At 40.8% G+C, this 25,452-nt stretch overlaps 1 protein-coding gene across 1 annotated transcript in view; it reads left to right on the top strand.

Moving 5' to 3' along the window:
* NPSR1 (neuropeptide S receptor 1) overlaps nucleotides 1-25,452 on the top strand; it is a 322,819-nt gene that overhangs the window by 188,937 nt on the left and 108,430 nt on the right. Inside the window, exon 5 of the mRNA XM_075211286.1 lies at nucleotides 7,646-7,847. Coding sequence (XP_075067387.1) covers nucleotides 7,646-7,847 — 202 coding nt within the window. The remainder of the gene's footprint in view (nucleotides 1-7,645; nucleotides 7,848-25,452) is intronic.

The following is a 25,452-nucleotide window of genomic DNA, read 5'->3' as shown; positions in this document are numbered from 1 at the left end:
TACACTTAAATAGAAAGTTTTAAAAAGATGTTATCGTCCTCATCTTCAGCTTCATCCTCACCCTCATCAGTGTGTACGTCATCATCACAGACTCAATTCATCGCCGCTTGAATCCGCCATTAGAGAACAGTCAGTGCTTGCATGTCTTGGATGGTGAAGGCCTTCCTCGTGGAAGATGTAGTTCATTTTTATAAACATCATTTTCTCCACATTTTTGGGAAGTAACCTTCTACGGCGACCACTGACTGTTGTGCTGAACACTCGTTCAGAGTACACACTGGAGGGTGGGCAGCTTAGGTATTGCAAAGCAAGCTTGTACATGGGTTTCCAAATGGCCTGCTTTTCTTCCCAGTAAGGAAAGGGACTGTATGACATTTTCATATCAACTACCTCTTGAAAGTAATCCTCCACCATCCTTTGCATGTTTATACTCATATTGGATGGAGTTATGGGCAAGGTCACACATTTTTTAGAAAAATCCTTCAATTCAGCCCATATGTTAAACTGTTCTGATCTGCCCTCTGTGTCTTCCCTGCTTCTTTTTTGAAAATTCAATTAATTACGAGAAGCAGCTGCTTGAGAAACTGAAGGAGGACACGTCGTCAAACCAAGGCCCAGTTCAGCGGACAACTTGCTGAGCAATAGCTCCTTGCAAAAGTTCACATCTCGTTCATTTTGAAGCAAAGACTCAATGTAGGTCTTAAACCTTGGATCAAGCACAGTGGCCAAAATGTAGTGATCCGAGTTCAAGATCTTAATAACTCGAGGACCATTGTGAAGCGAATTAAGTACTTGATCGACAAGGCCAATATACTTTACGGAATTGCTTGCTTTCATCTCCTACTTCAGTTTCTCAAGCTGCTTTTCCAATAGTCTAATTAAAGGAATGACTTGGCTCAAACTAGCACAATCTGCACTCACTTCACAAGTCACAAGTTCAAATGGTTTCAGCACCTTGCACTGAAAGGATTCCCCACTGTGCAAGAGTGAAATACATGCCCCCTCCTTTCCCAATGTCATGACTTGTGCAATACGCTTGGATGGCTTTGCGCTGTTCCTCTGCAGCATGTGCAGGGTGGAATTCCACCTAGTTACCACATCTTGCTTAAGTTGGTGGCAAGGCAAGTTAAACTGCTCTTGGAGCTGCTGTAATCTCCTACATGCTGTGGCTGAATGCCTGAAATGGCCTGAAATTTTACAGGCCACCGAAAGCATCTCCTGCACCTCACGGTTATTTCGTAGGAAGCTCTGCACCACCAAGTTGATGGTGTGAGCAAAACAGGGAATATGTTGGAAATCACCAAGCTGTAATGCTCGCACTATATTGTTGGCGTTATCAGAAATGACATACACTGTAGAAAGTCCGAGTGGTATAAGCCATGCATCAATCACATCTCTCAGTTTGTGTAACAAATTGTCCGCCGTATGCCTGTTAGTGAAGCCGGTGATACAAAAAGTGGCCTGCCTGTGACAAATGTTACGTAGTGGTGCACATGCTGCTGCTGTTCCTGCTGGTGAAGGTGAATGACCAACCCAGTGGGCTGTCACAGTCATATAGTCTTTGGTTTGCCCACTTCCACTTGTCCACATATCTGTGGCTAAGTGGACAGTGGGCAGAATGGCATTTTTCAGCGCAATCTCTACATTTGTACACACTTTTTGGTATAGATGTGGAATAGCTTTACAGGAAAAATGGTGTCGCGATGGAATTCTGTAATGCGGACTCAAACCTCATTTAACTGTGAAAAACCAGCTGCGTTTATTGTGGATATTGGACGCAGATCTAACACTAACATGGCAGCCATCGCGTCTGTGATTCACTTGGCGATTGGGTGACTGCTGTCATATTTGCTTCCCCTAGCAAATGATTGTTTCACAGTTAATTGTTGAAATGTAGGACTGCTCTATTTCTTGGCCTTCCTCTGGGCTGACGATTCACCCCCAGCAGCAGCAACAGCAGCAGCAGCAGTGGGACTAACGCTTTCTTCAGAGGAATCAATTATAGTGCAGGAGTCATCCAGCCTTAATAAGTGGGATGCAGGGCTAACTCTGAGCGCTACTGAGGATATTGATGAGGATGGTGTGGTGGATGTATTTTGTAGCCGTCGGGATGACGGTGACCGGAGAGTCCTAGCTGATGATGGAGTGCTTGTAATTTTTTTGGAAGAACTTTCAGCTTTTCCCAACACTTTGCCATGAACTCTCGTCAAATGGCGTAACATAGAAGAGGTTCAAAGATGGTTAAGATCCCTCCCTCGACTGACTGTGGCTTGACATACACTACAAATGGCTATACAGTTGTTGTGTGGATTGGGGTAGAAATAATTCCACACATAAGAAGTGGATTTTTTTGGTTTTATGGCCTGACATGACAATGGACTTTTTCTTGTCACGTGCCAGAACTGCTGCCACTGATGCAGGACTTACACAAACAACCTCATCCTCATCAACATCATCATTAGTGCCCTCATCGCCTACACAAACCTCCCCCTCATCCTCTTCTATTTCCATAGTGGCATCCTCAATTTGTGTATCACCGGCTACACTCGGGCTGTTCAGGCACACATCAGCAGAACTGCTGAAAGGGTCCCTCTTTATGGGTACACTAAAAGAATTCTCACAATTAGACATCCCACTGTTAGATGGACACCCCAAAAGCACTTGGAGTGCTAAATATTATTTTTCTAGACTGCTGATAAGCAGGACTTTTGACAGCCAGAAAAATTAATGCAAAAGAATGGGTGACACACCAAAAGCACTTGGGGGTAAATGTATGAACATGCGGGTTCTTTAACACCCGCGTGTTCAGCGTGTTCGGCGATTAAATTTCAAGCGGCGCTGCATTGTAAAGGGAAACTTCCCTTTACAATGCAGCGCCGCTTGAAATTTAATCGCCGAACACGCTGAACACGCGGGTGTTGAAGAACCCGCATGTTCATACATTTACCCCTTGGAGTGCTAAATAATATTTTTATAGACTGCTGACAAACAGGACTTTTGACAGCCAGAAAAATGAATGCAAAAGAATGGGGGACACCCCAAAAGCACTTGGAGGGCTAAATATTATTTTTTTAGTCTGCTGACAAATAGGACTTTTGACAGACAGAAAAATTAAAGCAAAATAATGGGGAATACCCCAAAAGCCCTTGGGAGTGCTAAATATATTTTTTTTTTACACCGCTGCCAAGTAGGATTTTTGACAGCCAGAAAATTAATGGAAAAGAATGAGGAACACCCTAAAAGCACTTGGGAGTGCTAAATATATTTTTTTGACACTGCTGCCAAATAGGACTTTTGACAGCCAGTAAAATTAATGCAAAAGAATGGGAGACACCCCAAAAGCACTTGGAGTGCCAGAAACTGAACAAAAACCCTCCTCTATCCTCCTCTTACTGCTGTAACAACTGGTATTAAGATTAGAATGGTATTGAATAGAAACAATAATGTGTCCAATTACGGTGATATAGGTGTCCCTGCGCTGATATAGCCTGTGACCTAACCCTGCTCTCTCCCTCTGTCAAATGGCTATGGATTTCTTTGGATCCTGGTATTTATGCTTTTCAAATCTCGCGAGAACTAAGCTCATAAATACCAATACGTCACAATGACGTTTTGCCTCGATTTAGAATCCGAACGGGCGGGAGAGTACTGAGCGTGCTCGACTCGGTACTCGGATAGGCTAAATTCGGATGAATTCAGATCTCGGGGAACCGAGCCCGCCCATCTCTAGTTTCATACCTCAGTTGAGACGCTTTATTATAGTGAATAGTGAATTGTACCTCATACATCATTGATGTCACTAATTTCTAGTGATTTGATAGGCTAAATGATATCTATAATTTGTAGACTAACAATAATCCATATTTGGATCACATGTGCATACTAGTGTTGATTGAGAGTTTATAGTGTATAATATGGTCAATAGGGAGTTATATATTTTCAATTTATTTTGGAGTAGACAGCTGTGTTTGTAGTTAATATTAGAAAACACAACACTAAGGGGTCTATTCATGAGGAGTCATCATAGATATTCGATTACGGCAGTAATACGACTACTTACGGCAGTGATTGAAACTCTTTTATCATTCAACTTATGCTGAAAAATCAGATGAAAAAAATTGGGTCAACTGCGCGATGCTTGGCTTGACAGTTATATTGGTTGGTAGCAGTAACAACCTCTGCACATGATTGATCCAGCACGCCAGCTCGGACATGGGCTCGGGATTTTTAAGCATGGACCTAGGGCTCATCAAAAAAATAAAAGTAATTAAGTTTGTTATAAAAAAAAGGTAAATAATAGAAGAAAATAGGATAACTTTAATTTAAAAAAACAGGAAAAAATGCTTTATTTTACTAACTCTTCCTGAGATGATGATAGCAATAGGACAGCGGCGATATTTGTCCCATGTCAAATAGGCTGCCCCATGATTTGTTAAATAAGCTTCCTTTCTAGATCCATATTACCTTATTTCATATTCCATAATATACATTGCATGTATATTTTCCATACTGTGCAATATATTTTGGTCCTTCTACATTTATTACAGTGTTGTTCCAATGAGTCAATAAATTGTGAAGCTCCAAGATTTTCTGCAGCACCTCAGTTATGCTCTAATGGTGGAAGGGGAACATACTGTACGGTAATAAAAGTGCACAGAGTGGTGTTTTTATCCAAAATAAATTTTTTAATAAACTCAAATATGGAAAATAGAACTCAGGGAATGTGAACAAACAGCTTTACAGCCTAACAATATGACTGTAGTTAACACATTAGTTTGGAACAAAGCTTGAAATAAAATTTGGAATAAACAATTTTCAGTTCATGTAGCTTATTTCAGATGACATAACCTGATGAAGACCTAACAGGTAGGGAGGGGAAACCAGACTTGTTGGTTTGTGTTAGGTCCTTAATTACAGACAGAGCTCTGGAGTGGCCCCCAGCACCCCGGAAGAGTGGTGCTTGAACAGATTAGGGACTCTATTTATTAAGTAGATAAAATCACTTTCAAAAGCTAAACCTGTGCTACCGCCTGATGTAGCCCCTGCCAGCGAAGAGCTTTGCAAAATTCTCTGACGATAGCTTCCCTATGGAAGGCTATTTAACAAGGATTGCAGTGATACAAGTGCCAAAGCATTCCTTCTTATCTTGAGATGGAGATAGCAGGATATATTCAATGAAAAAATGCTTTATTCTTTTAAAGGTTTTTTTTAACCCCCATATGTCAACCGTTTGACTGCTCCTTTACCTTTAGTTTGTAAGTTCTCATGAGCAAGGCAGTCTTCCCTCCTGTTCCACTTTTCATTACCTCTCACTTCTGCACGCCAGCTATACTGTGCACCTCCTCTTTGGGCTCTCTGCCTCTTGACTCCACTCCAACTTTCTTTTCGCACCTCTATCAGTGGCTCTGATCCTGTTATTTGCGCCCACACTCATGGGTACACGTTTCAGTTTGCACAGAATATATCCCTTGTACCGCATTGCCATTCTAGGCAATTTGTAGCTGTGTTGAGAGTTGTAATGGTATTTGTTTACTGTATTGTCCTGTAATACCATGTACTGTTTTGCTATTTCCCCTCCACTTGTGGCGTCCTATAAATAAAGATTAAAAATAATAATAAAAATAGTAATAATAATATGCTTTCATATATTTGTTAACATTTTATTTTAATATATTTATTTTTAAAAAAGTGAAACTGAAAGCCCAAGTCAGGGTCACACATACATAGATCGTCCCAGACTGGCCTGGTGAAGTGGCAAGACTACTCTCACCGCTGCCAGCCAGCAGCTGAGTAGTGTCACTCAGATGTCATTAATATATTTTCTTAGTAAATCATGGTGATCGGAGGTTTTCTATTGCTGCAATAAGCGACAATAGAAAACTAGCCCTATTGGCACTTTTTAATAAATAGACCACTATGTGTCTTTCAGTAGTCAACAGAGAAGAGGCACAGGCTTCTGCAGTGTGGAATCCCTACTATATGACCATGATATAACTTTTACTACACAGGGAAGAGGAACATACATCATGCAACCTGTAATCTGCTGTGTAGGACAGAAATTTGTGTTCCCAATAACATGGACGTTTCAGAAAAGTGCATGTGCTGTTCAGATTGTTCAATTGTATCACCTGGTGGCAGAAAAAGAATATGACAACTAAAAAAGTGGGAAATTGAAACTTGATGATTTGCCAAACTTTGGTAACATTCTTTGCTTTAAGTGTTAATGAATTAAGTTGTCCAGTGTTAAATTATTTATGTTTCATGCTAGCTACATCTGTATTTGTATACATGTGCTTTCCTGTATAATGTTTATTCAAAATTTATCCCATTGAAAGTATAGGAGGACTCATGATTTTTACTTCAAGAATGCACCTCCAGGGCAGCCTTGTAAAATAGGTCATCATGTGGATAAAATTTTGTAGCCAAAATATGCATTTTCTATCCCTGTTTCTAACTTTTTGGGAGGAATATGAGGCATATAACTGCTCATAGCCCACATTTACATAGGATTGTCCTAATATGACCATTTTCAGACAATATCAAAACTTTTGTCCCACAGCAGAATCCACTGGACAAAACAGGGCCTTTAAAACAAAAATAGGAGCACAAAAAGCATTTGCAGCCTCGTAAATGTGATGCAGTTAAGCTAGCAATGGTGAATATTTTGACACTTATACTTTTAAAACCAAAGTGGTGACTGTGTAAATATCGACATAATCCTTCTGTAGACATGTTTAAAATGGTGACATTGTGACTGTCAACAGTAGTAATGTCGGCAGTCACAAAGTCGACATTCAATGGCCAATGCCAGTGACATTTCAGCAATACCATCGCAAAATGAAAAAAATTACAAGTACTACCACTGTTTATAACCTGGGGCTTTTCCTTTGACAGCATGGGACAGTTCCAGGTTATAAATAGTGACTGAAATTTTTTAATTTTGCGACAAGAGCTTGTGTGTGTCATTTGTTATGGTTTTTGTTATTTTACCAAGCATGTTCCGGTGGATTATTTTGGTTTATCAAGCTTGAGAAGAAAAGATTTTGTTTTCTAGGCTGGGCTTGATTTTACTATGTATTTTTTTCTTACAACCATTGACCACTGGAATTATTACAGATGAAGAACCTGATGTTTGAAGAACTGTTTTTTTTTTATTTATTTGCAAAAAAAATATTTTTCCAATGAGGGGTGTCTTTTATTTAGCTAAATGTTTGTTCTATTTTGTTAATATTATCTAGCAGCTGTATTGCCACTGACATTGCCATTTGAATGTCAACATTGTGACTGTTGACATTACTACTGTTGACTGTCACAATTTTAAACATGTTGACAGAATTAATATGACGACATTTACACTGTCACCGTTTACGTGTCAACAAATGATCTCTGCTATCTGGAGATTTTTGAATAAAGTTTTGATAGCTGGGATTCCATCATCATTTTAAATTAAGAATATATACAGAATTTGTACACATCATTCAATAATAGAAATGATTTATGCTGTTCATACATGGCAGTTTCCTCTAAAACATATTGTATTCTGGACAGCAAAAGTGGGTGAATCCTTTATTTGATACTTTAATTCAACAAGTATTTGTATTAATGCGTGCTAGCTAATATATCTGCCTTTTCTATTTTTCAACAGAGAGACAAGCTAAAGTCCTAATTGCAGTAGCGTGGATTCTTTCTTTCTTGTTTTCAATTCCTACCTTGATTATTTTTGGAAAGACAAAACTTCCTAATGGAGAGATTCAGTGCTGGGCTCTTTGGCCTGATGAGTCTTACTGGAAACCCTATATGACAATTGTAGCACTGCTGGTGTATTTTATCCCCTTGATTATTATAAGGTAAGCATAGAGATTCTTCAGTAAATATACAGAAGGATTCATTTTTGGAGAGAGATGAGTAGTATTAGCCAGGGACGTAGGAAAATAAATATTCATGGGCAGGGGGGGCAAGGACTACTATAGGGCTTGGAGCCCCTTTATCTTGCGCTTATTATCTTGTTTTATGACAGTTATATACAAAGACTCCCAATGTAGATATACAAAGACTCCCAAGGCTATGTTACTTTTTGTCAGTGTTTCAGGGGTTGGCCAAAAAGGTATTTATACATTATTAAATAAATATTATTATTATTAATAGTAATTACCAATTAGTACATTAGCTTTTATAAAGATAGATAAATTCAATTGTTCATGTTAAAAATTTACATTTTTCATAGTCATTAACCTAGTATTTACTCAGATGTCATTGACAGCCTAATCTTATTTGATTGGGGAATTTTTGATCTATAGTTACTGCCTCACTGGTTGTGGTATGTGCTATAAACTCAAATTGCTACTTATTTTTGTTACTGGACGCACCGCACAACATTCAGGGTAAAAGTAAAGTGAATAGTTGTCCATTGTCAATACAGGTTATTTATTAAATGTTTATTTATGGAAAATGTAGAGTTTTTTAAATAAACAAATCAATCAATCTATATTAATTGTTTACTAATCAATATTAAAGAACATTTGGTGGTTATACTAAGACAATCTATCATTTAAAAAAGTTACACAAATTTAGATACCATGACTTCAGAAAGTAGCATGAAGGCTTTTGTGTAGAAGTTCATGGTGGGGACACATTCTTTGCCCACCAAACAGAAATCATGGGGGGAAACTGCCGCCTCTGCCCCCCTTGTTCCTACACCCCTGGTATTAGCAATTTGAAACAGAACAGAAAGAAAAGAAGCATTAACCATAGAACAAACATACAAGAGGCAGGAATTTTATAACACAAAGATGAGATGCAGAAATCAGTAATTAAATAAATGGTAGATGTAAGAGGTGGCAACCATGAGACATAAAAATAAGAGTCAGAAACCACATCTTAAAAAGGATGCAAAATCCATACAACATATACATACCCACACATACACATGCCCACAAATACTTACATGATATAGATAATTGTGTGTGATGCATACTCTTTCTTCTTTCTATGCCCAGCCTCGTCCATGCATTCCCACAGTTTACCTTTATTTCACCTGGTATCAAGCAGTTACGGACCTGTGTAATTCATGTGTCTCTTATTAGGAGGATTAGTTGACAAACCTACTGCTAATACTAATTTGATTGTTCAAGGAGACATCCGAGATCTGATACTTGTTTTTTAACTATTGCATTCTTGATTTACAAAATGCATAGTAATGTCATTAGTAAAAAGGTCCTTTATGAAATTAAATGTCACAAAACTGTACTAATATCAGTAAATCTCATATGGTATTTAATCAAATGACAACTAAAGCTGGGTACACTCTATAGGTGTTTCACCCAAATATCAAGCCAATCACATGATAAACGACCTTTCACCCCGATATTGCATTAGTGTGTATGCTTCAATAATGAACAAATATTGTTCCAAAGCTAATCGTATCATATGATTTGATTTTTAAACTGGACTAAACATCTTGTTTACGATGGAATTATGTAGTTCCAATTCTGTAGTGTGTTTGCACGACCAGCAGTGTAGGCAGATCTCTATGGAGTGTGCAGAGTCATAATCTTTTCAGTCAATGGTTATTACAGATGAAGGGCACAGATCTGATGGTAAATCATGTAAAACGTGAATAGTGTGTATGCTAATCAGGATTTTCATACATTGGTAAAATCGTTCAGAATGTGAGAATGTGAGAACTTTTATGTAGTGTGTACCCAGCTTAACTCTAGATTCCTTGAGTATGTCCTATATTGCAGTCTCTAAACAATAAATCATTAAAAAGAAAGCAGAACAACTGCAATTTATAAAGGTAGTTGTACCATTTATCTAAATTTAAGACCTGACTGTTTTCAGCTTAATGATGAAACTCATGTGGTGAACTCTTCTGAGACGATAACATTGTGTGACAATCTGGAGTGGAAGGCCTGTAAAGGAATAGTGAAATGAAACTTGATTTACAATAATTTGTAAAGTTTGATGCAATTTATTAAAAAAATCTTCAAAAAAACCCCAATATTAAAATATCTTATACTGTATAATGACAGTAAATTGATTGTAATTAAGAAGATGTACACCAGCGGCTAGTACCAACAAGATAGCAAGTATAGATGTTTTTTAGCAGGTCAGAAACAATAGTGTATAGTAACTTGTTTCAGAAAAGTGAAATATTCTAAGGGATGACGACAGTGAGACACTGTACCTAATCTTCTAATAGCACACATCAGAGTACAATGGAAATCCCATTCTACTAGCATGCACTGACAACATGTAATGAGTAATAGAGCATACAAGTGGCCTAGGGCAAGTGTCAATGACAGTATTTATTTTGTGTCTTAAACACGTAAGAAGACATGGCTCCCTGTGCTCTTCTAGTGTTTCTATTCTATATTGTATGCTGCACCATTGCTCACAGTATTTGCTTTCTCTCTGCTGCTCTTTTCAGCTTGGCTCCTCTGTCCACAGTGATCATTACCTGTCTGCAGACCATTACATCCCTGCAACCTGCTCCACTGTTTGCAGTGGTAATTGTCTTTCTGCAGCTCATTGCACTATTGAATCTAGCTCCGCTGTCCGCAATGGTCATTATCTGTCCACAGAATATCATGTCCCTGTTACCTGATCTGCTGCCCGCAGAGGTAATCATTACTCTGCAGCCCATTGCACCATTGTATCCAGCTCCACTGTCGGCAGTGGTTATTGTCTATCTGCAGACTATCTCATTCCTGTATCCAGCCTACTGGCAATTATCCCGGTCTATTCTCTTGGACATTTGGGTTCTCCCTATTGGTCTCGCCTAGCACTCTCTTAGGGGACTGCGACCTGTGTGGCAGAGGCCGTGATGTCCTTACCTCCTTGCAGGGGTCCCTGGTTTGTACCATCTGGCTCATTAGACTCTGCACCCCTGGGAGAGTAGTACCAAGCCGAGCAGATCTAAAGGGCAACTATCCTAGTTACCGTGATAAGGCGGTAACTTCTCTCTAACCCCAACATCTTCCACTGTCAATCTATCCTCTCAACACTGTCCATTCACATGCTAAGTAATCCTGCACTTCTGTAATATCACCCAGTCTTCAAACTCCTTATGCCTCTGCCACCTTAAATTCACTTTTCTGCCCACCTCCATTACCTTCTGCTTTCTTCCTCACAGCCCATAAATTTTCCACCAACTATAAAGACAAAACTGACACCATTCAACTACATATCTCCTCATGCTAGACGCTACATACCATACACACCTTCTGCTACACTTCACAATCTACTCTCAGATCATTCTCCTCAGTAACTAATTACATATTTTGTACACTCATAATCTCAGCCTACAACCTGCCCCCTCAAACTTATTCCCGCTAACTTGTTTGCAACTGCCTATCTTTCTTATCATTATTAGTATTTATTATATTTTACTTATAAGTTGCCACAAAGCTTCTTCAGAGCCATACATAAAAGGTTAGAACATACAGCAAAATTACATAATTACAAAAGTACCTTCAGGTAAAAACAATGGGTACCGATGAACAGAATAATAAATGCATCAATGCAATTAACAGAACAAATCACATGGCATACAAAAACAATTCAGAATAAGACAAAACAGGGACAGAGAGGAGGACAGAGAGTGAACAAACATAAGACATATGGTAGAGGGCCCTGTCTGTTAGAGTTCGCTCTAAGGAGAGGGTGTTGCACAAATGAGATGCACAAGTTACAATGAGATGAGTGGAGGTTCAGATTAGGAGAGGATGAGAGTAGTAGCAGTTGATGTACATACCTGAAGATGAACAAGAAGAAAAATGGTAACCTTTCTTATTTTTCATCTCCAAGTTAGCTTTGCTGTTTAACAGTTTGTGAGAAAACCCACTTAGAGTAGGAAAAGCCCGCAAAATGTCCCACCTTCTTGAATATTTGCAATTGGGCTTCTGAACTGTGCTGTCTAGTGAGACTGTCCACTCAAAAGTAATCAATGATCTACTTACAGCAAACTCTAAGGGGTATGTTTACTAAACTGCTGGTTCGAAAAAGTGGCTAAGTTGCCTATAGCAACCAATCAGATTCTAGCTTTCATTTGCTTAGTACATTCTAAAAAAAAAGCTATAATCTGATTGGTTGCTATAGGCAACATCTCCACTTTTTCAAACCCGCAGTTTAGTAAATATACCCTTAAGGGTAATTTTTCCTTACACATCCTCCAGTTAGTACATGTGTGAAGCAGCTTGATCATGTCAGAACCATTTGCCCTGCACAATTAAGCATTTTCATTTGAACAGCCAAGGTGGATGACAATAGGATCAATGATTCAGTTTAATATTCAGAACAGTAGGTTCAAATCACTTTCCATAAAGAACACAACATGAGCAATTGTTAAATACCTTGATGATTACAAGCAATGTAATGTAATGGTTGTTGGTGATTGCCTGCTAGCTACTTTTATGCAGAACCAGATCTTTGTTAGCACCATCATCCATGTATTAGAATATAACAATTATTTTGTATTTCCTTTAATAAAATCACACTAATACAACATTTATAACATAAAGCTATTGAATTGTTATGTCTAACTTGCTATAAGTATTGGTTTACTGATAATAGGTAATTCCAAATGTTCTGAAATGGACAATGATTTGCAATCAGAAAACCTTTATCCAAGTTAATGAGGGTTGTTGGTAGATTGCTTGTGATTGACTATAATTCAGCATGAATTACCCATTAAAGGTTTAAATGATCATTAATGTAGGCATTTATTTAACAAATGATGTACTATGGCAATGTAATTTAGATTTCTGAACTATGTGATATTTTTAATTTTTTTTTTTTTGCTTTTACAAAAGTGAAAAATGTTCAAAATTAAAGTGGAATATGCAAAATTTTAACTTCCTTGTAAAAATAACTATTTTAAAGAAATTAAAATCAAACAATTATCTGCTTCAGTGGAATGTAAAAGCAGAATCTGAACTTTTTTCTTAACCTTTTCATCACTCTGTCCTAAGGGGTCATTTACAAGGCCTGAAAATGCACTGATGCACTTTCTTCACCTTTTGTGACTTAGTTCTCTGTATTTCTAAATGTAGGCTTTATTGTATGGGTAAGCACATCAATTACTTTGTCAAGATAGGATGATCATAGGGTAGTAAATTTTAGGCGATTATTTGCTGAATACAGGTTAGATACAGTAATTCCTCTGATACCATGGGCAAATGTTACTTCCCAAGTTGGTGTATGTTTTCTTAACTATACCTCATTTCGCTCCAAAGAAGTATTTGGACTTGCTCCACTCTCTCATGCTTAAATATATTAGGATAAGCAATCCTTCGTATTTGTCTTTTAATCATATGCAAGTATCACGGGGGGTCTTGACCTCCCAAATCTAGTTAAATATCAAGAGAATGGAGGTATATCCTCAGACTGGTAATAAGTATAACACTTATTTCTGAACAATCAGTATTTGCTATTAAGAATTACTACAGATTTAAATATCTGTCAATATATTTCCCCCTATGTGCACTAAAAGGGGAAATATTTTTAAGACACTAAGGGTGGTATTCAATTGGTAGCGAGATCGCTAAAATACTCGCTCTCGAAAAATATTACCGTTAATACAGTAATATTGCACGTAAATACCGTTAATACGGTAATTTACTCACTGGATTTCAGCTCGCAGCTCAGGGAGCTGCGAGCTGAAATTCAGCGAGTAATTACCGTATTAACGGTAATATTTTTAGAGCGCTCGTTTTTCGGCGATCACGCCGTCAATTGAATACCCCCCTAAGTGAAAGTTCTGGTTCTTAATTGATACTATGTTTGTATTGTAATTGTTTTCTTTTTATGTGCTTAATGAATATGTTTTTAATAGATTTTAAATATGTTTATTAGAAATCACTATTTGATGAGTATTACTATATGGTTGCATCCTATGGTCTACATGAATTGGATGCACTTCTTATATTAAATGTGGTTTATCACTGAAAATGCCCAGATTGACACGATTTGAGTCTGCGGGCTCCCTAGACCTGGCCACAACATTTGTGATATTATTCTGACTATTATTTGTCATTTGATAACTGTGATAGAAACTTGATAATTGTTGGCCTGTATGTTTTGTCATTTTGATCATCCTCCAACTGGACACACATGCCCTAGTGCAGCTTAAAGAGATCCAGTTGTGTATCTCAGACAAAATCATATAAGGTTTTTTTCTCCTTAATTTGTTCAGTTAGTTCTGATGGAGAAAAAACAAAGTTTGACATATGTATTATTTAGGGACTTTGCCTTCCCTAGCTTACTAAAAGTTAATAAATACAGTCTTACATCTTTATTAATATATATCGATAAGGCTGAATTTCTACTGCTGCTTATTGCAGTGATAGCAAATCCCCTTTTGCTGCATATTTTTAATAAAATATTGCAGCGAGACTCAGCTGTCTAGGTGACACTGACCAGGAGTGTTAAGGGTTAACTTATCGAATTATCAGGCAGATCTCAGGGGATACATGTATCACCACAATGTTTCTTAAATACACTTCCCCTTGCTTTACATGAAGTTGTCGCTGGTGAGACCCATTCAGTTTTACCACATACGGTATCAGTATCATTTATTTTATTACATTTGCCCCATAGTTTAAAGCTAGTTTACAGGGACAAGTTGGATTAGATAGAGCTGTGGAGGTTTGCGTGATCAAAATTGCCATACACATAATGCATTAGAGTAAACGAGAATCAGTATTTTCAAAAATGGAAGAGAGCCTTGGTTGGGAAAAGTGCTAATCTTATTATTACATTGTAACGTAGAAAATGACCCTGGTCGTTCTTTTCTGACCAGATTTATTCTTCCTTTCACTCTGGATTCCATGTATTAACAAATACTGTAATAAACTTATTTCTAATATCTGCAGTGCTGCAACATCTCAGCTGGCAGCTCTTGGAAAATTACCTGGTCTTCCCTCTCTCACTTCTATTATAAATAGAGTTTCGTAATTATATAAAATGGAATGCATCACATGATTTCTTAATATCTCCTCTAAAACATTTAATAACACTGGGTACATTATTTTAACCCTGAACACATTTTTAAATAATTGCAATTTTGCTAAATATTGATTATTTCAATCCTCTTACTATGAAAATGTTGCTGTCCCCCCTTACTTCCTTAAATATATATATAAATATATATATAAATATATATATATATATAATATATATATATATATATATATATATCTTGCAGTAAATACACACTTTACTTCAGTGGTAGTCCTATTACCGATGATGAAAATTCCGACAGCATTTACTCCTACAAAAAAAATCTGTCTTGTCACAAAAACGAGTAGAATATATAGAGACTCACTTGAAAACTGAAGCTCCAGATCTCCGATGATAGCGGCATGCTGACAAAGACACAGGACTTCGGCACTTCAGGTTATCATCAGCGCGACTTTGATCAATGTTAATTTAAAGCGGCAATATCTGGACTCCACAGATTAAGTTAAACATTGATCAAAGTCGTGCTGACGTCAACTTGAAGTGCCGTTCCCACCAGTCGCATCTGTAAAATATAACTTAGCATGAAAGCTATTTTTTTTTTAAACTCTTTATTTGTTACAAGAGGAAACAGCATAGAAAAGAGCGAACAACAAGTAAAAACCAACTGTTTTAAGACAACAAGATGTGTCCTCTTATTTTAAAATTTTTATAGTAGAAGGGAGGGGTAGGAAAGAGACAGGAAACGAGGAGGGGGAACGGGAGGAAGGGTTGGGAAAAACAGGCACGTATACATCACCATACCTTTTAAAAAGGAGGTTGTAAGCAACATATCTACAGAGTAACGACCTATAAAATAAATAAGAAAATAAAAAGTAGACGGCAAGATATATGGATCTCTTACCCATGGCGCTTGACGACCAACCTGGAGGATCCGGAGACGGCCCAGAATTTATGTACCATTGGAGGTAGAGAGAGCCAAAGGGGGTAAACAGCTACGGCTTTTCCTGGAGATACCACGGGGCCCAAACCTTGTCAAAGTTGTAAGATTTATCGTGAAGGTAGCAAGTAATACTCTCCATGCTTGCGATATGCCAGATGTAGTTCCGTAAGGACTGCATAGAGGGAGGGTTAGGATCTTTCCAGTGTTTAGCTATTAGGGATTTGGCAGCAGCTAGTATGTGGGATATCAGCTTGTTGGAAGGGGCGGTCTCATCAGGAGTAGGGCGAGAGAGAAGGAACAACCAGGGATCCTTAGTGATCTGTTGTTCAGATATAGAGTTAATAAGTGTAAGGACCATGTTCCAATAAGGGATTATACGGGGGCAAGTCCACCATATATGTAGCATTGTGCCTCTCTGGCCACATTCCCGCCAACAGCTCGGAGTAGCAGTGGGAAACATTCTAGACAACTTATCTGGGGTATAGTACCACCTATAGTACAGCTTGTATGCAGTTTCTTTAATAAGTGTGGATATTGAGCTCTTGGCAATCCCCTCTCTGACCTCCTCACAACAAGACTCATCCGGAGGGGTTCCCAGATCTCTCTCCCATTCTCGTTCATGGCATCCTGTAAGTCCCGAAACACAGGATCTGGCACCTTCACCGGTAGAGTCTGGAAGAGGTAAAGAAGTGTCAAAGGATATCTCTATTAGCCAGTTATAAATCCTTGACACCATGCCTTTGGTGAGTGGGGAATGCAAACACATGTACTCAAAGGGAGTGAGGGGCCTAAGAGTGTGAGAAGCGGGTGAAAAGATTCAAACTTATGCTGAAGGTCTGAGATAGAGGCCCACGTTCCATTAACCACCAGGTCCAAGACCACACATATCTCTGCATGTTTCCAGAGTTTAAATTGCTGTGGCTGGCTACCTGGGGGGAAATGCGGGTTGCTCCAGAGGGGAGTTAGAGGGGAAATAAGGGAGGATAGTTTGTGCTTGAGCCGGGATGAGTCCCATAGGGACAAACAAAATTTGAGCGATTGGAGTAAGGAGGCCCCCTGTGACCTGTCCAGTCTGGTGAGGCCCCATAGGGATGACAAGGAAGGGACTCCCACAAAGTGGGATTCCAGGTCCACCCATGCTACAGTCCGGTAAGGGACATAAGTAACTGCAACCTGGGTCAGATGGGCCGCCAAGTAATAGTGTTTAACATCTGGAAAGCCTCTTCCTCCCTGGGCCCTGGGCTGTTTAAGTACTGCTAGTGAGACTCTAGGGGGCTTGCCACGCCAAACAAATTTGAGGAAAGAAGAATGTAAGTCCCGAAAACACAGGATCTGGCACCTTCACCAGTAGAGTCTGGAAGAGGTAAAGAAGTTTGGGGATCAGATTCATCTTAACAGCAATGATCCTCCCCAGCCACGATATAATATAGCTCCTCCATACTTCTAGGTCTTTTTTGATTTTAATGAGAAGGGGAGGAAAATTCTCTCGGTATAATCGGTCATAGGAAGAGGTGATATAGACCCCAAGATACTTGATCTTGTTCGCCTGCCAGCGCAAAGCAAAATTAGCTTGTAGGAGGGCACGGATGGGAGGAAGAGCATATACAGGAGCATGGCCTCAGATTTAGCAAAATTAATTTTATAGCTTGAGAGAAGACCATATTCATCGATGAGCCTGTATAGGGCGGGTAAAGATTCTTGGGGGATCGTGAGAGAGAAAGCAGTATATCATCCGCAAAGAGAGAGACCTTGAATTCCCAGGGTCCCACCTCCACACCCATTATCAAAGCCGACTGCCAAATCATTGCTGCCAAGGGCTCTATAACCAATGCAAAAATTAAAAGGAGATAGGAGGCATCCCTGTCTCGTCCCATTGGAAAGGGAGAGAGGATCAGAAAGCGAGCCATTAACCAATACTCTAGCGGTGGGAGAGTTGTAAAGAGCAGATACTCCCATCAGGAATTCAGATGAAGCCATACGTCTTCAGAGCGTGAAACATGAAGTCCCACGAAATCCAATTGAATGCCTTCTCGGTGTCCAAAGAGAGCATCAGGGCTGGGAGACGTCTCTGATTAATTATTTGAATTATATTTATTGCTCGATGGGTATTATCTCTGGCTTGACGGCCTGGGATAAAACCCACCTGATCATAATGGATCAGATCCGGAAGGACTGTATTCAAACGAGTGGCTAATAATTTTGCATAAATCTTAACATCTACATTAAGGAGGGAGATAGGACGGTAGCTTGCACAGTCACTAGGGTCCTTCCCCTCCTTGTGTATAACTACAATACGTGCTTCCAACATTGATTTAGGGAATGAAGCTCCTTGCAAGACAGCATTGAACAGGGTGTGGAGGTGGGGGACCAGGGTCTGGGAATTTTTTTTATAATAGGCTGCGGTGAAGCCATCTGGGCCCGGGGCCTTAGAGGCCTTTTGTACTTTAATAACATCCAGTATTTCCTCTGACGAGATTTCTTCATTTAATTGTTGGGCTGACTCGCGGGAGAGAGTGGGGAGGTTCGCTTGTTTTAGAAAAGTTTTTATGATTTCAGCTGGAGGGGTACTTCCTGAATTTGAGCTATCTAAATTATATAAGGCAGAGTAAAACTTCTGAAACTCTCATCCTATTTGATCAGGGCTGTATATGTGGGAGCCCGAGGCTGATTTCAGGGTCATAACATTATTTTGGGAAGTTTGAGCTCTCAAATGGGTGGCCAAGATCCTGTCTGCTTTGTCTCCCTTCTCGTAAAACGTTTGCTTCAGCTGTTTCAGGGCCGCGGCTGTGGATTCCGAGAGGAGGAGATTCAAATCAGAACGTACTTTTAGAAGTTTGTTCAAAGTAGCTTCATCTGGGGAGAGTTTATGTTGTCGCTCCAGAGTCTGGAGTTGGATAGCTAATGAGGTGCGCTTATAAATTGTTAATTTCCTACAGCATGAAGCCATTCTAATCAAATGACCCCGTATCACCGCCTTATGGGCTTCCCAGAGGGTCGCGGGGGGCATGTCTGAAAGGCCATTTAGGAGAAAATATTCATCTAAAGGATTCCGCAAATCAAGGGTGAGTTGCGGGTCATGCAGGATGGTGTCGTTGAGGCGCCATGTAGCAGGGCGGGGGCGGGAACTATATCAGCGAGATCAGCAGATATGGGGGAGTGGTCAGACCAGACCATTGGATGGATGAAAGCTGCCTGAAGTTTTAGGGATAGATCACGGCTGAAGAGGATCATGTCTATTCGCGAATAAGATCCATGAACCGAAGAATAGAACGTATAGTCTCGAGACGAGGGTTCTCTAATTCTCCAGGAGTCAAAGAGAAGATGATGAGAGAGGAGGGATGCCAAGGCTTTAGATTTACGAGAATCAGAGCTGCCGGCGGGGGCAGCCGCGATAGAAGATCTATCAACAGTGTCATCTACCACAGCATTAAAGTCCCCGGCCATAATCACTTCTCCCTGGCGGACCTGAGAGAGCAGGGACTCTAAGGAAGCAAAAAATGAGCGTTGGTTTTGGTTCAGGGCATATAAATTAACTAAAGTACACAAAGTGTTGTTAAGTTTTCCCACTAGGATTAAAAAACGGCCACCCGGGTCAGAGTGGGATGTCAACATCTCAAACGTTACATGAGAAGCAAAAAGGGTTGCCACGCCCCGTTTTTTCTGTCTAGGATCGCAAGCATGGAAAGTAAAGGGATATAGTCTGGACTTCAATTCTGGGTGGGAGTGACGAGTAAAGTATGTTTCTTGAATAAAAACTACATCGGCCTTGTGTTGTTTAAGTGTGAGGTAGAGTGTCATGCGTTTTTGTGGGCTGTTCACACCTTTGACGTTCAGGGAGAAAATCCTAAAAGTCAATTACTTAGGAGTAGAATGGGCCACCTTAGGTCCTCCAGCGAGAGTCAGATGAGCTAGGAGAGAAAGAACCAGATACATGGCATTAGCATTGCAGTAATAAGTACAAATAAAATCAAAAAGTGCCTGAGGGTAGGAAAAAAGGAAAGGGAGGGACAAGGAAAAAAGGGTGATAGGGAAGTGGACTGGACCAGTGTGTGGGAGCACATCTGGGCCACGATGCCGGCCAGGAAAAATAGGGGAATGTGACAATGACACGTAAAGGCCGGGCAAGGGCAGTAACCCCATTACGGGGACGCGGTCAGGGATACGGGTAAAGGTCCTGTGATCCCAACTGGAAGAGGTGAACGGCCACACTACCCACACGCCAGGGTCAGGTCAGCTAGAAGGAGAGGTATGTGGAGGGGGAATGTCGTGAGGGGTAAGAAATAACTTATTTTGGCCTCGCAATCCAATAAAGCAGCAAAGAATAGGGCAGAAGACCAAATTCTAGAACAGTTAAAGAAAAATAAAGCATGAAAGCTATTTTGAGATTTCTGATTGTCATTTCAAAAGCCTGTATATGCTCTATAATGATGACCAACCAACTATAAAATGTATTGTAATAATATTTCATTGTATCAATGCATATTATATATTTAATAATATATTTAACCTTTCAGAAATTCAAATTATGTAATGACCAACTAATATACTTTAACAGCTTATATTTGCCTGCAGAGAATGAAGATTAATATTATTATTAATAATAATAATAATAATAATAATAAAATATATATTGTCATCTAAGTTAAAACCACTTTTGAAATTATATCTTGGAAACCAAATGTTGCTTAGTTACCACTTTTCAAATGCTATTCTCCTTCTTGTTTATTCATGGTAACACAACATTTTCTGAATAGCAACTGTTCATTTCTCACCTTCCTGAAATAATGGCTGAATTACAGTATGCTGCTTGGACATTGCAATGATTTACCTAAAGTGAACTATACAAAAGTCAGTTATTTCCATAGTAATTAAACCTGTGTTATGTATGTCTGATTTTTAAGAGATTGAAATATACTTTGTATTTCAAAGTAATGGAGACTTCAAAACAGAGGTTTTCACTTTTGATTCTAAAATGTCATTTATTCAACATCTAATAGGTTTTTATGAATGAGATCATGTCAATCATTTAAAGTGGTGATAGAGAACCTGAAAAACTTAAAAGACTGCAGGTGTGGCCATTTAATCACCAAAAGGGCCACACATTAATTAATCTCAGTAATAACTTAATACATTGTAGGAATTATCAAGTATGTGACTCCTTACTCTAGTCTTCTTAAGCAGTTACTGTTTTATTCCAGCATAAAAGCAGCATAAAACAAACGTTATATGTTCCATGGCCTTCTGACACTAACTACACCACCAGCCCTAGTTATTGTCCAGCTGCTTGTCAGCGTTGGAGGCCCCACCCACCAGATCCCACATTCCTTTTATTCAGAACACACACCACAGCATTTACACCCATGTCAGGGACCTGTGAGTAAACTACTTCCTCAAGGTAACAGCAGGACTATTAACCCTGTCTGTACCTCTCCCTGCAGGACAGGTCTTATTCTGTTTACCTTTTCCACAACTTTTAATCACAGAAAGAGATACTCTAAGCGGGAAATGATCAGAGACTGAATAAGACATTTGGTATCATCTTGGGAGAGGAAAGGCCGGATGCGAGCGATGTTACGCAGCTGGAAGCGGCAGGATTTAGCAAGAGAGAGGATGTGGGGGCCAAAGGAGAGAGAGAAGAGTCGAGGATGACACCAATGCAGCGAAGTTGGGGGACAGGGGAGATACAGGAGTTTTCAACAGTGATGGAGAGGTCAGAAGGGGATAAGATATGAGGGGGAGGAAAAACTATGAGCTCAGTTTTGGCAAGGTTAAGTTTGAGGAATTGAGAGGACATCTAGGAGGAGATGGCAGAGAGGCAGGAGGTCACCCTAATAAATACAATTTAAAAAGTTCCATTCCTTACATCAACTAACAATACTGATCATACCACCTTACCTTGATCAACTGGACCCCTTCTGTTACCCCTGGCCTGTCTATTGGGTACCAGTGTAAAAAAGTATAGAGCAGCCTATTGTGACACAACTAGTGCCAGTCTGCATAGACAACCTATGCATGATATCACATGCTAGCCCTTTCTTCATTTATATGAAAGAATAAATTGTGGCCCCATCATGGTTAATAATTCATGTCCCCATAATGTAGAAAATAATTTGGGCTTCCATATTGTATAAATAATGTGTGCCCCCATAATGAAAGTTTAAACCATTTCCCCATAATGAATAAATAAAGTGTCCTCCCATATTGAATGAATAAATAAATTGTGCACACTGTCACGAGCCGCGGCGGTACTCACAGCCGCCGCGGCTCGCTTCTCATGCGCCCCAGCATCCCGGCCGTCACCTTGACGACCGGGACGTCATTTCCTCTTCCTGTCCGGCCGTTACCAGGGCAACGGCCAGACGCTAGTACACTAGCGCTGCGTCCCGGCGGTGCTGGTAGCCGGGCGCATGCGCATAGCAGGCAGTCTGTGGGCTGATTAGGCTTATTAACAGGCATTAGCCTGCAACTGTGTAGGTCAGGGGCAAGCCCTGATTGGCCCTGCTGGATACTAGTAAATTAGCCTGCAGGAGTGTGTTCAACTGCTGATTGGTCTGTGTCTGTATTTAAGGCAATGAGGTCTGCTGCCTCATTGCCGGTTATAGCTTCTGTGCTCCAGTCTGCTGACCTGCTTGTTCCAGTTCCTGTATCCTGTTACCTACGTTTTGACTACCCGTGTTTGACCCTTGGCTTGTATTAGACTTCGCTTGTGTTTCCTGTGACCCTGATCCTTGGCTCGTTTACCCGTTCCGCTTCTCTGCCTGTGACCTCTGACCTCAGCTTGTTCATCGATACTGATACCTGCTGCCGGCCTTTTGACCTCTGCGTGGACCTGACTCTTCTTGCCTGGGTTCTCCCCAGCCGGTACACACTCCACGACCCTCTGTCAGTCTGCAGCCCAGTCTGTCCCCACCATCAGGGGCTCCAGTGAACACCTGACTGACAGAGTAGACTCCGGGTTGTGTTGTGCCGGCTGGAAGAGTTCCTAACATTATAACCGGCCCACTCACGGAGACAAGATTAGGATGGATGCAAGTGGATCCACACCGTCTCCGGCACAAACCCTAGCAGGCCATGTTGAGTCTTTGTATCAGATGATGCAGGGATTGGCTGAACGTATGTCTGTTCAAGAAGAAGCCACAAAAGCTTCACAATCTCCTCCAGATCCCATCTGTGAGCCCAAAATGAATTTACCGGATCGGTTCTCCGGAGATAGAACCTTGTTTCGGAACTTCAGGGAGAGCTGCAAGCTCTATTTTTGGATGAGACCCCGCTCCTCCGGTTCAGAGCAGCAACGAGTTGGGATTATTATTTCCCTTCTACAGGGTGACCCCCAGTCCTGGGCGTTTTCTTTGCCACAGACCAGTCCGGCCATGCAGTCCGTAGACTCCTTCTTTGAGGCATTGGGTTTACTGTATGATGACCCGGATCGAGTGGCCTCCGCGGAAGCTCACCTACGGTCCTTGAAACAAGGCCGACGATCGGCAGAAGAATACTGCGCGGAATTCCGTAGATGGTCACCTGACAGTGGATGGAACGACCCTGCCTTACGTAGCCAGTTCCGTGTCGGCTTATCTGAACAGATTAAAGATTCGCTGGTGCAATACCCGTCTCCTAGCTCTCTGGAGGATCTGATGCACCTCTCCATTAAAATTGACAGGAGATATAAAGAGCGGAGAACTGAAAAGGAAACGTCATCACCTTCATCCGCCTTCATTCCTATCTCCCAGGATGGTGAGGAACCAATGCAATTGGGAGCATACCGTCTTTCCTCTGAGGAAAGAGACAGGAGACGGTCACAAGGCTTATGTTTATATTGTGGCGCAAGAGGCCACTTCTCCCGTTCTTGCCCAAACAAGTCGGGGAACGAGCATGCCTAAGGAACGAGGGGAGAGTTCACTTAGGTCTACAAATTGTCTCCCAAAAAAATGCAGTATTGGTTCCTGCACAGCTCACGTTCAGTGCTTGTTCTGTGGGTCTGGCGGCCTTCATTGATAGTGGAGCTGCAGGTAACTTCTTGGACTTCGAGTTTGCCCGCTCTGCTGGAATTCCGCGGGTTAAACTCAAAACCGCCATCACGGTATGTGGCTTAGATGGTGCTCCGTTGCCAGGCGGTAAGGTTACCTGGGAGACCCCGCTACTACAATTGAGGATTGGGGCTCTTCACTTCGAATCTATAGTCTTTTGTCTCATTGAATGCCCGTCAGTGCCTTTGATTCTAGGTCATCCTTGGCTATCCTGTCATAACCCTGTCATAGATTGGGCAAAAGGAGAGATTGTCCAGTGGAGCTCTCATTGTTCACAGTCCTGTTTGACAGTACCTCTACGTGGGGTTCGGTCCATTCCGGAGCAGCTTCCCTCCCAGTATCATGACTTCTGGGATGTCTTCTCTAAAAAGGCTGCTGATATTCTACCACCGCACCGGGAGTTCGACTGTGCCATCGAGTTAATTCCTGGTACTAAACTACCCAAGGGACGTTTGTATTCTCTCTCCGGTCCAGAGACCAAATCCATGCAGGAGTACATTGATGAAAATCTGGAGAAAGGCTTCATCAGGCCATCCAAGTCTCCAGTAGGGGCTGGGTGCTTCTTTGTGTCCAAAAAGGACGGTGGACTCAGACCATGTATAGATTATCGGGGACTGAATATGATTACGGTTAAAAACACCTATCCGCTTCCTCTCATCTCTGTACTCTTTGATCAATTAAGAGGAGCAACGGTCTTCACAAAAATCGACCTTCGTGGTGCTTATAACCTCATACGCATTAGAGCAGGTGATGAGTGGAAAACGGCGTTCAACACGCTCTCGGGCCACTACGAATACTTGGTCATGCCGTTTGGCCTTAGTAACGCTCCTGCTGTGTTCCAGGATTTGATTAATGAGGTGTTACGTGAGTTCCTGTGACACTTTGTTGTTGTCTACTTAGATGACATTCTCATATATTCCAATTTATTGCCGGCACATCGGAGTCATGTCAGACAAGTCCTACAGAAACTACGGGAACATCATCTCTACGCGAAACTCGAAAAATGTGAGTTTGAGGTTAAGAAGGTATCCTTTCTTGGCTATATAATCTCTTCAGAGGGTTTCTCCATGGACCCCACCAAGGTCCAGGCAATCCTGGATTGGGTACAACCCAATAACCTCAAGGCGGTCCAGAGATTCCTAGGATTCGCCAATTATTACAGGAGATTTATTGGCGGTTTTGCTGACATCGTGGCTCCTATCGTTTCCTTGACTCGCAAAGGGGGTGATCCGGCTGTTTGGTCACGGCAAGCAATAAATGCATTTAAAACCTTAAAGGAAGCTTTTGTGTCCGCTCAGGTCCTCAGACACCCGGACCCAAAGGTACCATTTATTCTCGAGGTAGATGCTTCTGACGTCGGTGCTGGAGCTATCTTGTCACAAAAGGATCCTCAGACTCACCGCTTGCATCCATGTGCCTTTTTTTTTCCCGCCAATTCTCCTCAGCAGAGACCAATTATGACGTGGGAAATCGAGAATTGCTAGCAATTAAATGGGCCTTTGAGGAATGGCGACACTGGTTGGAAGG

This window comes from Mixophyes fleayi, chromosome 5, assembly GCF_038048845.1.
Source record: "Mixophyes fleayi isolate aMixFle1 chromosome 5, aMixFle1.hap1, whole genome shotgun sequence".
NCBI classification, from domain to species: Eukaryota; Metazoa; Chordata; class Amphibia; order Anura; family Limnodynastidae; genus Mixophyes; species Mixophyes fleayi.
Note: the sequence above shows the minus strand (reverse complement) of the source record. Positions and strands in the feature narration are given on the sequence as shown.